Raw genomic sequence first — 16,285 nt, forward strand, 5'->3', positions numbered from 1 at the left:
CTGATGAAGATGTTGAACAGTGCGGGCCCGAGGACCGAGCCCTGCGGGACCCCACTGCCCACGGCCTTCCAGGTTGAGAAGGACCCATCCACCACCACCCTCTGGGTGCGGCCCTCCAGCCAGCTGGCGACCCATTAGATTAAATGGGGGTAAGCCACTTTATACTTGCTGAAGATGTTTTTCTAACAAAATATCCCAACGCTGGTAAATACATTAGTGTTTTTGCTATGAATATCAAATCCAAAAATAGTGAATACAAGTGCTGCTGAAAGGATCAAGAATAGCATTGACTAATAAAAAAACTATAGAAGGCACCAAATGTCTGCTGCTTACTGTTTCAGAAGCCTTCCTTGTGGAAAATAAAAAGAAAAAAAGGGCAGGCTGGCTGGCCAAAAAGTAACCTGTCTCCCCTGCTCTTCATAGGCAGGATTGTACATGGCAGTTCATTCAACTTGTTCCTTCAGAAATATAGTTTCAAGCTAAAGTGTTATTATTAATGAACTTGCTTTGAGAAGTTTGAGGACAATCTGCTGCATGGGGTTGAACAGTTCTGAACAGCTTTAGCTGCAGACTGTTGCTGAAACCAATGAGAATGCAAGCCATCCCTCTGCTTCCAAACTGTATTGGGAAATATGAACTTCATTATTTTAATCAAGAGAAAGACAAGATGCTTTGCTTTAAGGCTGAGATCTGGATTAAATTCCAGTAGATTTACATGGAACTGGGTACTCAAATGCCAAAAGCTGCTTTGCATAATTAGAATTATAGAAAGTTAGGGTTGGAAGGGACCTCAGGACGTCACATTTAGTCCAACACCCTGCTCACAGCAGGACTGGTCCTAATTAGATCATCCCAGCCAAAGCTTTGTCTAGTCAGGTTTTGAAAACCTCCGAGGATGGACCTTCCACCACCTCCCTGGGTAACCTGCTAGTGTTTTACTACCCTCCTAGTGAGAAATTCTTCCTAATATCTAACCTAAACTTCCCTTGCTGCAACTTGAGCCCATTGCTCCTTGTTCTGTCACCTGCCACCACTAAGAACAGTCCTGCTCCATCCTTTTGAATCCTCCTTTAGGTAGTTGAAGGCTGCTATTAAGTCCCCTCAGCAGTGCTGAATAGAGAGAATAATCACTTTCCTTGACCTGCTGGCAACACACCTACCAGTGCAGCCCAGGATGCCGTTAGCCTTCTTGGCAACAAGGGCACACTGCTGGCTCATATTCAGCTGATTGGCCACTGTACCCCCAGGTCCTTTTCTGCAGAGCTGCTGCTTAGCTAGTCACCCCCAGCCTGCACCAGTGCATGGGATTGTTCTGTCCTAAGTGCAGGACTTTGTACTTGTCTTTATTGAACCTCATGAGATTTCTTTTGGCCCAATGCTCCAATGTGTCTAGGTCACTCTGAATCCTAGCTCTACCCTCCAACTTATCTATTATTCTCCCCAGCTTGGTGTCAGCTGCAAAAAGGCTGAAGGTGCACTCTGTGCCATTTATTGGTGAAGATATTGAACAAAACCGGCCCCCGGACCAACCCCTGGGACACTCCACTTGATCCCGGCTGCCAACTTGACATCGAGTCATTGATTATTACCCTCTGAGCCTGATACTGTAGTCCATTTTCTATCCATCTCAATTCATTCATTCAGCCTGTACTTCCTTAGCTTGCCTGCAAGAATGTTGTGGGAGACTTCATCAAAAGTCTTGCTAAAATCAAGGTACTGTCTCCCCGCATCCAGAGCCAGTCATCTCACCATAGAAGGCAATCGGGTTGGTCAGGCATAACTTGAACCCATGCTGCCCACTCCTAATCACCTTTTTCTCCAAAGTGCTTAGGAATGGATTCCTTGAGGATCTGCTCCATGATTTTTCCAGGGACTGAGGTAAGACTGGCTGGTCTGTAGTTCCCTGGATCTTCCTCCTTCCCTTTCTTAAATATGGGCACTATATTTGACCTTTTCCAATCATCTGGGACCTTTTGTGACTGCCATGAGTTTCAAAGATGATGGCCAATGGCCTACAATCCCATCAGCCAACTCCCTCAGCACCCTTGGCTGCATCCCATCTAGCCCCATGGACTTGTACACATCCAATTCCTACGCATACCCAATGCTCAATGGAGTCTGTCTACCAACAGTTGTCTAGTGAGGGCCCTTTAGGAGACAACTATTCACAACAAATGAAACATGGTTCAAACTCTGAGATGCCATTGGAAAAAAAAAGATTAGCAAAGCAATTAAAAAAAATCACAAAGAACAAAGTTTAATCAGTTCACGGATCACTGGAGGCGAGACATAGGCTGCGTACCCACTTCAGTCAGACTCTGCCCCTGTGAAGTTTAATATTCAATACTAAGCAGACCAAAAAGTAACAAGCCAGGAAGAAGAGACAACAGAAGGGAAATTGTGCAATTTTCATGTCTTCCCAGCATTAGTAGCTATAAATGGGCCAAACCATCCAACTGGCTTCAAAAAAGGGAAGAACAAAAGCTAACACAATCGTTTTATCATCATCTTGGGCAGATCATTTCAGAGTCACGTCTTTCAACAATCAAGCGTCATTTAACCAAGCCCTGTAGGCATCAGCTGACTAACTTAAGAGATAAAAAGGCCATGAAATGTTTTCTTTTGTAGAAAAGAGGTGAAAGTGTAGGCTGTCATATTTGTTAAGTCCAGATAAGTAACATTTAATTATGACCTGCTGGAACTCCTGACCCATTCTGAGCAACACTGGGCATGTTGATGGACTGGTGCTCGCATGCTGAGGATGAAAATAAAAGCTTCTACTCAGCACCCTTGTAACCAAATAGCAGAAGGAGCTGCTACCTTGTTGACCGAGTTTGCAGTTTTCCTGATTACTTACTTGTACCAGTTCCTCTCCGTTGTCCACACGTGCTGCTTTCAGCAAGAGTGCTCATGGCTAACTACCTGAGATTTCCTGACGGCCTTTTTACACTAAGGCAGATGCAGAATGCCAATATTCACAGGAATAGGGAACTAGGTTCTCAATGACACTTGAACCATTCTTAGTGGTATGAATGGTCAATGAGGACACACGTGCCACATACTGAAGACTGAGTTAAAACACTGATGCATCTCAGCTGTTAAAACTTAAGGCCTGCTTTAAAAACTGCTGGTGCCTAAAGATGCTGATAGGCACATGGGGGGATTTATAAAGCCTCAGCATTGCCCAGTGGTATCTGTCAGCACAGAACTACCTTTAAAAATATCAGTTTGTCACTGAGGGTTTGGCCACCAGCCCTACGTTGCAATACACTGTATACTATTAACAAGGGGATACAACCTAAGGCTCACAGGCCATATCCAGCCTGCAGAGTGATTCTCTGGTCTGTGAAGCCAGGATACTGGGGAGGATTTGGCAGCAGTCTGTGGTGATAGGAGGAGGGGAAGGGGTGAGAAGGAATAGTAGGATGGTGAGGGGAAGGCGGGATGCCAACCCCTGCTCTTAAGACTGTATTTTGTAGTTGCCGCTGAATAAGGCGGCTTCATCTTATCAGCTGTTTTTAAAGTTGCATTTGACTAGATCATCTAACTAAAAGCAAGAGCTCTTTCAAACTTCTAGCCATCTTCTAAAGGATCTATATAATCTATCTTAAAAGACTGCTACCATAAATATAATCTTTCTTAAAAGATCTATATAATTGATGAGGGTTGTGCTGGGGTTACTTATGTTTTCTCTTACCCTGCAGTGACAGAATGTGAGCTTTGTATGAAGCTGCTGAAACTTAGGTTGCTCTACCCACAGCTTTCTATATCTGTGCACTTACGTACATAGGTACAAACACACACATACTTTGCAGAGCAAACCCCAGGTCATAGAGATTTCTGTGTGATTCTGTGGGGTTTTTTTAACCTCCCTTTAATCAAATGACATCATTCCATTTTGGGGAACTCTGAAAGCAAAGCAAAGCAAAGCGTTTGTGTTTCATACAGCCTTCATATAGGAAAAATCTCTCAGCGAAGGGTTAAGACTTTTTATATTATTAGTAGGCGCCTCAAATAATTCCTATAATAATTTAAACAAAAGACCCCTTCATCTGACAGCTATAAAATGTCATCAGTTCAAAAGTCCTGAAGTCAAGTGAAATTCAAGTGCCATCTAGTGGTCACTTGTATTTTGCTAGAATATGGTTTCCCCAAAATATCCAATAGTTATTCATAAATGCTGCCTCTAGTAAAAAGAATGAATTCACATAAAGAAGAATAATTTTCCTAATGACATGCAAGAAAGAATAATGGGATATATCCTGAGTTTTTCTTATGATGACCAACAATAGATCATTTCTTACCTAGGTCACATTTTCCATGGGAAGAAAAATGCCTTGCGATCATTAACTTTTGCTCAACTGGTGATAATATATGGCCAAGTTTTAAGTAATTGAACCAGTAGCATTTAATTAGCTCTGAAAACCTCTCTCAGATCATGAATCATATACTTTCTATCTTTATTAAGCTCCCTCACTAGGTTAAAATGTATTTCTCTTCCCATGTGCGATCCATCTTGAATATCTAATTAGGTGCTTTTGATATATGGATTGTAGCCCATACATCATACTTGCAAACTACTGTAGACGCACAGCCTCTTACTTTATATAATTGAGTTTTGTATCTTGCTTCGCTGAGCTGGTTCCAAAAAAAGCCTCTTAGGCCCTGTGATAGAATGACTCTTGCAAACCTCCAAATGCCTCCCTTCTCAGCAACTTGGCCACCTAGCTAAGGAAGGAAAATAATATTCAAAGCATATTTACTGCAGAAGGGTAGGATATAGAATCCTATTGTAATTTCAGCTCTAGCCCAGAGCACTGAGTAACCAAAGGTCTGTATTGTTTCTATTGCAAAATACTTGAAATTCCTATTTAGAAAGTGCTGTAGCAAAGACATTTGAAGACTATTGTAAGTTTGGAGCATCTAAGCTAGGCATTACAGCTAAACTGTCGAATAAAGTATGACGCATCACACTACATTAAGTTGCACAATTTGTTGTATATTATCTAAACCACAGCAATTAAACCAGAACTTTTTATTTGATTTTAAGACATAGTTCCTGAAGCAGTCATTATGCCATGGTCACAGACCTTAGATGTTTACAAAAAAAAAAAATCACATTTTTTTCCCCAGAACAGGAAAAAAAAGCAAACAAACAAGATTGACTAACTTTTTGCAGGAAGGAGGTTAAAAATCATGATCTATGTAATTTTGTCAAACTGAAAATGTCACCCAATATAAACATCTAGCTTCTTCTAGGGGAAAAATGCTTCTGCTACAAAAAAGTACTTTTTAAAATACTTTATAAAAAAATTCAATTAAATGGATTTAATCTGTGCTCCTTCTACTCCCTATTTTTAGAACTGTTGAAGAAATGTAAGTTTGTTATGTTTTCAATTTTAAAAGTGTAAAGGGATTTCATTTTATACAATAAAAAAAGCAATGAAAGCTAGATTGCTTTATAAAATTGGCCATAGCTCATCTTCAGCTCAAATACTGGCTTTCAGTTATGATCAAAACGCTGTTACTCCTAACTACATGTGACAGCCATTCTATACTTAGGCATAACATTAAAGAGCTGTGAGGCTCACAGCCCCGTACTCAATAAAATATGCTCAGAACAGAAAAGGATGTACGACATCCATTGTGTATGCATCCACTTTGAAAAGATGTGTCATGTGGACAGCAGAAATTTCAAATATATATTATTTTATGTTACATAGCAGAAAACAAGCAACCCCAGTCCATGTTACTGAACTCGGTAAATAACATTTCTATTCGCTCCAGTAGTACAGTTTCACATTAATCCTGAGGTTTTAAGAACATTTTCTTAACATTGCTAGGTTTCAAATTACTATTCTCATCTTCATCCTTGTCCTGTAATTCATGGCGGTCTCTTTTCTTCAAGAACTTCTTCCCTATTGTTCCTACTAAAGATTCATATCTGTAAAGATATTAAAAATAAAATTTAATTACTTTTCTTCATAAAAATCTACACAAACTCATGCACAATAAGCTATAGATTCCTAGGAGGAATACCAATCTATGAAATAGCTACTACAGGCAAAGAGATATTGGCAGAATTTTAATGGACCAATTTTGCTTTCTATCATGCAGTGACAGTACTGAAAGAGTCAGTATCAAGTATACTAGGATAGCAGGAGGTAGAAAATAGCTGCAGATTATTTCTCAAGAAAGTAATGAGGTGAAGGAGATTTCAGTGAACACATCTTCAAATTTCTTATGGGGAACGAGAATTTTGCACAATACATAAGTTTGCTCTTTATTATAAACACTCTTGTAAACACACAGTCACACATCTTTTTGCTTGGTAATTTTAACTATGTCATAAAACATAACTTACCTTCTGGCCATTTCTTCATCTGATACATCAGCCTCCATTTTGTCATCTGCTTCAATTTCTTCTTTTTTGTACCTAGAGTTCATTTGGATCATTAACTTCTGAAAATGAAATACGAAATCAGTTTTGTATTTAACTCTTTTGCAGAATGTAAACTACACAGATGTTTACTCATAAGAGAAACTAATTTTAAAATGCAGAGTCAAGCACTCTTTCTCCCTGAGATTTTGCTCCTGCTTTTCCCTGTTTGCAGCAATCACTTAGTACTAAAAGGTGGATGACCAGAAACCTTGAATAAAAGGTAACACATAGTGCTGTCATTCCAAGAAACCAGCAAGTGCAAGTGTGAATGGTTGCTTTCCTTCCATCTCTACTGGGGGGGTGGTCAGATGTACCTGGCCTGAGCCTTGCAACTACCCCCATCCACGCAGACCATTTTTGGCCAGCTCACTCAGGGAAGCAGCTCCTGTCCCCTAAATCTCAGCAAGGACTGGTAAAGCAGTCAAGACCAAGCAAGACAAAACTGGAAATAATATCCTTTCTGATATCATTTCCTCCAGTTTCAATTATTCCAATATAATATTACCTGCTTCTGATTTTGGCCTTGATTGAGCTCCTCCCATCTGTGATTGGGATTTATAACTGCTCCTAACAGCTGAAGCTACTTAAATGGCAAAGCGCTACAGCCTGTGCCTGTATTAAAGAAACAGCAGGTAACTCCTTAAAAAAGTCATTTAGATGGGTTTTTTTTTCCAGTTGACAGGTATCATCATCTAGGGTAGAGGTGTCAAAGAGAGGGCCAAATCTGGTCTGTGGGACCTTAGCATCCAGTCTGCAGTGCTGCCTGTGGGTCTTGGACTGGCCGTACATGCACAAGTAGAGTTTAGGGTGGGCTGGTGGGTCTGAACCAGCCCAGCCTCACCTTCTTCAGCCTGTGGGCCAGATGAGTTTGATAACCCTTGTCTAGGGTATCTAATTCCCCTATCTTAAAAATGAGAGCAAATTTGGGAATGAAGGCACTTGAAGATGTTCATCTGACAAAGGAAAAATCTTGTTTGCAAGGCTTGACAATAAAAAAAAATACAACTGGCAGGATGCCAAGGCATGGCAAGACTGTAATCATAATTTCCCACTCAATCATATCAGATACAAAGTCACCTTAAGTCATCCTTTCACAGTCATTTTTAGCTGCTTGATTCAAATCAATGGTAATGATTTTAACATACCAAGAGATACATGACACTGACCAGAAAATAAAGATATCTCTGCCCAGAAGGAGCATAATACTTCAAGTACATTACTTGCACAAATAGCCTCCAGTCAACGGGGCTGAAAGATTGTAGGGTTGTACCCTAAGTTAAGCAGCAAACACGATGACTAAAAAAATACTGGAAGAGAGTTACAGTAATGAGTTCAGGCAGTTGCTTGGCAAGTAACATATGGAAAACAAAGCCCCTGTCCTTTGAGGGGAAGGAAAACAAGCAGGAGTCAGGGAGTTACTGGCGTGTGAATACAAGGAGCTGAGCGCGAGATATTTTCAGAATTTACACCTGACTTCCAAAAAACTTTGCTCAAATCTCAATCTTTTCAGGTTGAAATACACTTAAAACCTTGTGAAGGGTACTGCTGTGTCACGGGACAAAGTGCGAACACCTCCATAGGAACCTGCCTGCCTGTATCTCAACTCTAATTTGGAGCCATCTCTAGCAGAGAAAGGCAATTCAGCTGCCTAACTCATTCCACTGAAATAATCAACACTGGTGCCAATGGATATTGATGTGTGAAATAAGATAAGTCAGCCAGGGACTGGGAAGAGACCAACTTATTTCCAGTAGGCCAGCTTTCAATCCCTCCTGACTTGGTCAAAATTCAAAGCAGTTGCCTGGATGCAAAAGGCAGCAACTGAATGAACAGATCCAACAAATTCCAACTCCAATGAAAATGGCACTTTTCATTCACAGAATAGGAAAAAAATATAGAAAGAAAACATTGCTAACACCATTTCACATGTGGATAAATCAGACACTGAGTTAACGTGACCTGATCCAGGTTACACAGCAAGTCAGCAGGTCTTTTGACAAAAGGCCTCTTGAATATCCACCTAGGACCCAAAATCTGGATCACCTAATGAAAGCAAACACTGCCCCCCGCCAAGCCTGCTAGGTTTTTGGCATCAAATGTGAAAAAGTTTGCTAGTATTCTTCAATCTGATTTTGTGTTTTGCACGACAAAATTTATTCCAAAATTCGTGAGCTAAGAGCTCGACTTCTAAAAGTTAAAAATGATCAATGGGTGCAAAGGAACAGCGGGTCAGCAAATGAAGCAAAGGAATAAAGCACCTAGATGCAGGGTCAGCAGACTTCGCTGGGAATGCAGATGGGGGAAGGAAGCTACCATGTTTAACCTCATTAGTGGGACACTAATTGGAAGCAAAAAGGTTAGTCAAATTTAGGCAGTGCATACCTCAGAGTATGGGGTAAAAGTAAGCTCAAACAACTTTCACTGAAGTCATCTTCTGTCAACTCCTCCTTGCTTCAAGGAGTGTAAGAATCCGAATCAGAGACTGAAGCTTAACTCAATTTAGGGATTTTCTTACAAAAATTAATAGGAAAAAAAGAATATTTGATAGTACCTCAATTTCTGGATTGAACCCTTTAAAGGACATTCTGCCATACAGTAGGTCTTCACATGGCATAAAGCTTCTTTCTTCTATTATAAAACTCCTGTATGTAACCCAAAACCAAGCAGTTGTTTGAGCAGTATCTTAACATGGTCACAACACCCAAAAGCAAGAAAAGACAAAAACCAAGAGAGTCTTTAAGTGTCAGAGGACAGACCTAGTTTATAAAAGGTCTTCTGACACCCATACTGCCAAAGCATCCAGTGCAAATGTAGGTCAGAATGGCGACGAGAGCTTTGGCCAGCCCAGCTTAGACCAGTTTCACAAGTAAAAGCAGCAACTCCAGCAAAAGCACTCTTCTGCCAACAGAATTTCATCTGCACCAGGACTGCCGCGAGCAGAAAAATTTTGTGAAAGAAATCACACCCATGGGCAACGTTACTGTACCAGCCAAACTTTCAGATGTTGCCTACGGGAGTGGTTTTGCTGTTGTTGACATTTTTACACTGGCAAAGGTTTCGAGTATAGGCCTGACCTTGGTAAAGGCTGAAAAAGAACAAAACAATATGGTTCTGTCTTCAACTTAAAAAGATGTTTTTCCTTTTCCCTTTTTAATAAATAAACAAAAAGAAACCTGCCAGAAGGAATTAGCACACGCATGGGTTAGATCAATGTACTACCTTGAACTATTTGCCCTGCCACACACATGCACAGAATGCTAAATCTAAGTGACCTTATTCCTGTGCAATTAATTCTTTGGACTTCAGATGTTAAGAAAACACTGCCTTTTGTTAAGATTTTTTTGTCCTTTAAAAAAGGAAGTCAAGATGTGTTTAAAATAGTGCTCCGACTGCTTGTTGCTTCTCTTTGGAAGGCAAGAATGAAGCTTATTCCCTTGCCTCAAAAGGTTTTCCTTATTCTGGCGGAGCCCATGAGGATCCTCAATTCTGCAACAGGAAGTGCAGAGACATATCCCCGTGCCCGTACAAAGCTCACATGAAATCAGCACGAGCCAGAGTTCTCCCATGTGGACGTGACTGCAAAGCTGGGCCTAAATTGCTGTTTCTTCTTGTTAAACAAGGGAAGAAACAATGAATTTTTGCTGCTTAATGAGAACAGCACAGATACCAGAAGACCACAAGACTGATGAAAATACAAAGGGAGGTAGGTCAAACTCTGGGCAAGGCAACTTCGAATGTTCCTTACAATAAAAGGCTGCAGTAAATATGACAGACCTACCAGGTTTTATTGGTGACTAAAAATCCCTATTATTCTTGTGGCATTTCTAATACAAAAAAGGATTAATGTGTAGTACTTTCCACTTCCCCAGAATGGCCAGATTAGTAACACAAAGAAATAACAAACTCACTCCTTTTCCTTGAGTTCAGGTAGATCCAGGTACCAGTGTTCCTCACTAATTATCTTCTTCTCCTCCTCTTCAAGCTGCTTTTTAGTTTCTGAATCCAACCCTCTTTGCATGAACTGAAAGAAAGAAACATGGATCTAAAGCTTTTTCTGCACACAGAATGTGTTTACCCAATATGTAAATTTCAAACACTGAACAGGTTGCGTGGCAGCAACATTATTTTTAGGCAATATTTGGTATTTGATTAAAAAAGCTTTTTTTCTTTCTTTTGATTATTCTCCAGACTTCCACCCAAAGCGAAGGCAACAGTCAATATGAAGACACGAGTTGTTGCTGTTCTACACAATTCTCCGCTCACTTTCCAGTTGAATGACCTTTTAGATATAAAGGAGAAAGGCACTCGAACACGAGATCATTTTGTTGAACTGACCGTGTTGCTGCCTTGCCGTTCCAGGACTTTGCTAATGGTAAGGGTTTGACAAAAGATGGGGAAAGTGTTGCAACTCTTTTCCTGCCAAATGCCAAGGTGGCTTAACTTCCACACCTGGGGAGGCTAAGGTTCTGGGTCATGCAAGACTGGCAGCGTTTCTCAGTGCTTGCCTGTGAGCCGCCCTTTGCTCTCCAGAGCCTCATGCTACGGCTACACTCAGCAGAAGTTTTTGACCGCTGCAAGCAGTTCACCTGCATGTCCATGTACTTCTGGCCATCCAGCTACGTCACCAATGCATGCTGTGAAGCCACCGGCTGCTGAATGGACTAGGGCAGGTGTGAGCAACCTCCTGGCACATGTGCCAGTGTGTGGCACGCAAAGACATTTTGCTTGGCACGTGTCTTGGGACAGATAAGGGGCCCAATTCTTGTTGTGGCAGTGCAGCCCCAGTTCCTTCCCAGCTGTCTGCCCTGAGGCACGCATGCACCCGTTGCCAGCAACGAGGCAGGCTGGGGATCTGAAGACCATTTGCAGCCTCTCTGCTGTGCCTGGGCTCCGTGGCAGGGGCTGATCTGGAGCATGGGCCAGCTCTGGCGTGCAGCCAGGAATCTGCAACCAGCTGCACCAAGGTCTGCGGAGCCCTGTGAGACGGGTGCATACGTGCATCAGGGTGGACGATAAGGAAGGGGCCGAGGCTGCACTGCCACAACAAGGATCAGGCCCCTTGTGGCTCCCCTCCCTTCTGCCCCGGCACACCAACATCTTACAAGCTGAAGTCGCTGGTGTTTTTGGCACTCTACCCAAAAAAGTTGGCAACCCCTAGACTATGGTAAGCTGCTGGAGGCGCAGGAATGTTCCTCCACGCCTTCAGCTGGTTGCCAGCAGAAGTCGTACTCTGCTCAGCAGCTGGAATAACTCCAAGGGCAGGATGGCAGGTTCTGCTACCACGGGGCTTTTGAAATCCTGCGGGCAAACCTCCATACTGTAGACAGAGCCTCAGATCTCATTTTAAAAATAGTGACTCTCAACCCCTTCAGGCTGCAAAAGCCTTAAACATGTGAACAGAGGAAGCAGTGCAGTGATGTCTGACAAGTTGGCTAAGAGACCAAAACAACAGCTCTGCAATGTGTGAACCACCCTCTCCATCTCTCTGGAGTGTGAACTACGTGTCTATTGATCACCACCGGTTTACACCAAACTCCTTAACTATGTTACTGATGAAAAGCGGAGAAATAGCAGAGAAAAAGAAAACGTTCGCTTTCTTCACAAACAAAATGGGACACATTTTGAGATGAGCACTTAAAATACCGTGCCACAAACCGGGGAAGAGTAGCAATGGCATGGCAGCTGTCGTGTAACTGTCTGCTAAGGGTGTGATTTTTTTTTTTTTTTACCCATGCTTAGACCTCCTCCTAGTATAGTACAAGCATATTTATAGCAGTACAACTGCAATCCAAATGGAAGTAGATGGGGAAAGGAGTTGAACCAGTTAACTGTACTGGCACAATTCAGGTGGCACACAGTTTTTGTGTTCAGACAAACCCTTATGCACACGCTTCCTGCATTTATCTGACATGGGCTGTGGGTGCAGCTTAACTCCATCCGAGCAGATGCCAAATTGGCAGAACAGAGCAGGGTGGCAGGATGATATCTGGAACATCCACACAATCTCCTGTGATACACGGTGGTGTTTCTAGCACACAAAGCTATTCAGCCTGAGAGTGTCACTGCATGTCCAGCTTCGCACAAATCCTGGGTTGAGTCAGCTTATAGAAAAAAAAATGTTCAAGAAGCGTGTGTCTAATTTTCCATTTCCAAATAGGTGTAAACTGGTATTTACACCTATTTGCATTACTTTTTTAAATTTAAAAAAAAAATGAAGTTTTGTTTTCTGAATTAATTCAGGCTGTGTCAGAGCCTTCCAATTAAAATGACAGTATCTGTATTTCTTGAGTTGAGGAAAATGAGGGAGTCTATCATGTGGAAAAACCATGTTGCTTAAGGAAATTGGTTAGCCAGTCAGAAGTCTCAAATGGGAGAAATTTTATTATAAGCATGCAATTAATGAGCATTTTATATTACATTTTTAAGATAATGTTCCTAAAAAAATTACATTGGGGATATTTTGGATAAAAATATCTAGCCATTTACATTTCAAATAATAAAAATACTGACAGTAAGCTCTGCAGAGCATTTAAACCATACTAACTGTTTGTTTGGGTCAATTTTTTCAAGTAATAAGACCTGGGGCAGAGATTCAAACATCAAGTGGCAAGTGAACCACAGAGTCCAAAATCCCTAAGGACTTCTACCCATCAACCTGCCAGCTCCCTGTGCCTGCTCACTTAAGTATAAGACTGGAAACTACCTTATCAGAATCTGCTAAATAAGCTGCTATTAGGATTAATGGAAATGTCGGTAAACACCTTTTTGGGCAGCCTGCATTCTGTTAAGCCACACATCTGTTTCATTTCTAGTTGCTGCTACTCAGACTTTGCAGGGTACTGTTCTCAAGTACCATTTTAGTGAAAGTCCTGAGACCATCTGAAGCTGCCTTCACGGGGAAGAGCTGTCAAAAACTTTGCCAGGTCTGAAGCAGTTGGGGAAAAATCTACATTTTACAGGCAGCAAATAGATCCAGCACTAAGAACTCCTCCACAGCACAAATTCTTCCAGGCAGGAATAAGCAGAATATGCCTCTGATCTTTTCTTAGCTGGACTTGGCCAACAGATATGGCCACAGGGGCCACTCTGCACTTCCTGTTTATTACTGAAATGCCCCAATTATAACATTACTGTTGCTACATAGTGTTCCTAGCAGGTGCCTATTACTGTTCAAAAACATTAACCTTTCACATGGACAGTGCAACTTTTTGCATGGCATAACTCTGTATTTGACTGAAAAGCCCTTTCAAGTTTCTTCTTGGTATTCATCTTTTAAGGAAGACAGAGTGCTCGTGGTCTTCAGGGATCTGTTAAGTTATAGAAAACAGTTTGCTTTCTTAGCAGAGCAGAGTTCACTCCACATGGACTAGGGGTAGTCAACCTGTGGCTTGGGTGTGTGGCACATTGCAGACTGGCGAGGAACAGGAGCAGATGGGGCAAAAAGCAGTAAGCAAAGCAGCAAAGCAGGCAGAGAGGACTAGGAAGTAGAGAAGCTGATCAGGCAGGGAGGAGCACAGGGCTGGCAGTAGGAAGCAGAGCAGCAGATTGGGCAGGGGAAGGGGATGGGAGAGGTAGGCCTGCCAAAAGGGGTTGGCTTGCTCTGACAGATGATCGAATGGAGACTGCAAAATTCATCTCGCCACCCTGAAAAGAAGAATATGAACCCAAATACAGTGCTGAGACACGGAGCACGCGAACGAGCAAGTGCAAATGGCACAACTGAAATGAAGCAAACAAGCCATGAAGGCCCTGCTATATGGTCATAAATATTTAATGAATATTTATATTTTTAAAAAATTTATGGCAATTCAACTACTATGTTGTTCTCCAGAAATAAAGAGATCATCAATCATGCCAGTATGTGCTCTACAGAATTATGAGTTGTATTACAAGATGTGAACCAGAGTCCATTAGCCACTGAGCTGAGACTAATTTCACTTTGGACTTGACGTTGGAGTCTCAATTCCAAGGGCACTAGCTAGGTCAGTATTTTAATAACATCTCTTTTGTGCTATACGTTTTAGGAATTGGGGAAAGTGGTAAAAAAAAACAAAAAAACCCCCAAGATGTATCCACTGTAGGATATTCCACAAGCAATCAAACTAAAAACAGGCAGAGAAATAACGAAAGCAGGGATAATGCAGAGCTAGGATACACTTCAAGCTAAAAAGATTTGCTCCAAATAAGGCACGTAACAGACTATCTTAAGTTCAAAATGTAGTGAAATAAAGAAGTCTAAATATTTCTGTTCATTACAGAGAGGCCAGCAGAGCTCTCAATGCACAGAAACCTCCTGGGGGAAAAACAAATTTTCAAATGTGCTTCAGGAAAGAAACCTTACTTTGCTTAGCGTGAGATTTGCTGAGATCACGAAGATGATTTGAAGCATGTTCCTGGACCAAAACAGCAGGCGCCTACAGTTTACAAAACCTCAAGGCTTCCCCCGGGAACATAAGGAGGCAGCTATGGAGCAACAAATGCAGATAACGTGGCACTAGCGAGTCGACGCCGTTAGAGCTGCTGTTTCATTGGGGTTATTATAGTCGCTCACTTCGGCAGCCCTAGTGCTACCGTGTAGCCGACCCTCTACGTCATTGCTCGAGTCGTTACCGGGACAGACCAGTGGGTCTTTAGCCAACTCCCCTAAGGCCATTACTAGCTGTTTTATTATAGTTTACAGTTCAATATGTTTCTAGAGAAGTAGCATTAAAATACTGAAGAGCGCTGGACGCCCGAGTGAGGGCAAGTAAAGGCAAAATGACCTGCCGCTATCTTTGCCTTAAAAAGTCACTTTAAAAACAAATCCAGTATAATTAGAAGTGACCTGAATGGAAACAGATACCATCTCGGTCGCGCGGCCAGGTGAGGACTCCACATCAGAGGAAACGGTAACGTCAAGAAAAATAAAAATGAGGCTCTGTTTATCTCAAGTGGCGTGGGGGAAACGCGTCAACTGCTGACGCTAAAATTCAGTGTCGCTCTCAGCAAGGACGAGGCCAGTGGCATTTCCAGGGGTAAGGTCTGGAGCACGTGCGGTTCGGCTACGTTGCCAGGTTTCCAGGGCAGGGTTTGGCCGCTGAACCGCACGTGCTCCATCCCCGAACTCATCCAGTCTGTGCGACATGAACAGAAATAAAGAAGAAACAGGCTAATTGGTCAAAACGATGTTACTGATCTTCAGTCCTGAACCTGCACTTGGATCCGCTTGCTTCCCAGTGGATTCGCAGGCCGGGGGAAGCCGCAAGAGGCTGACATCCAGCTCCGAGCGAGTCTGATGCCAAGTCCACCCGCACCGGGAGTAAAACCTGCCTAGCGTCCCCTGGACGCCCGCCCCATGTCCCGCTGGGGAGCCAGGGGTGCTGCGTCCGGCCCCCAGCCAGCCTCTCTGGGCCTGCAACCAAAAGTGCTTTTATTGCACCCCTTAAGAGGACTGTGCTAATTTTGTTGTTGCTTTTAAAAGACATTTCTCCAAGCCGAATCCACAAGGCGGTCCAGACCCCTACGCAGCCAGCCGGCCGGCAGACATCCTGCAGATTCAGGTATTTCCAAAGTCTTTTGGGGAGGGGCTCGGGCTGGAGGGCCCCGGTCTCCCCCTTGTGCCGCCATCAGCGCGGGGCCCGCACAGCACGTGGCAGGGCCTCTCGCCCCCGCCGGGTCCCGGGATGTGGGGCGGGGAGGATTTTTCACCCCATGTTGGAAGAGGGGAGGGGAGGTCCTTCCACTCCATGTCGTGGACATTGTGTCATTCACAACCCAGCCCCTCCGCCCCCGCCATCGTGGCCCACCTTCATGCGCAGCAGGTTCTTGGACAGCCGCGGTTTCCCCTCGCCCGCCATGGCCGCC

At 42.9% G+C, this 16,285-nt stretch overlaps 1 protein-coding gene across 1 annotated transcript; it reads right to left on the reverse strand.

Moving 5' to 3' along the window:
• Positions 1-5,020: 5,020 nt before the first annotated feature.
• On the reverse strand, positions 5,021-16,279 carry MPHOSPH6 (M-phase phosphoprotein 6). Its single transcript, XM_019535943.1, has 5 exons — positions 16,228-16,279; positions 10,351-10,463; positions 8,994-9,084; positions 6,365-6,462; positions 5,021-5,944 (listed from the first exon to the last, which is right to left on the reverse strand). The coding sequence occupies exons 1-5, from the start codon at positions 16,276-16,278 to the stop codon at positions 5,803-5,805; spliced, it is 495 nt and encodes a 164-aa protein (XP_019391488.1). The 5' UTR covers position 16,279; the 3' UTR covers positions 5,021-5,802.
• Positions 16,280-16,285: the final 6 nt, after the last annotated feature.

Source organism: Crocodylus porosus, unplaced genomic scaffold (assembly GCF_001723895.1).
Source record: "Crocodylus porosus isolate Cpor-Errol unplaced genomic scaffold, CroPor_comp1, whole genome shotgun sequence".
In the NCBI taxonomy this organism is placed as follows: domain Eukaryota; kingdom Metazoa; phylum Chordata; order Crocodylia; family Crocodylidae; genus Crocodylus; species Crocodylus porosus.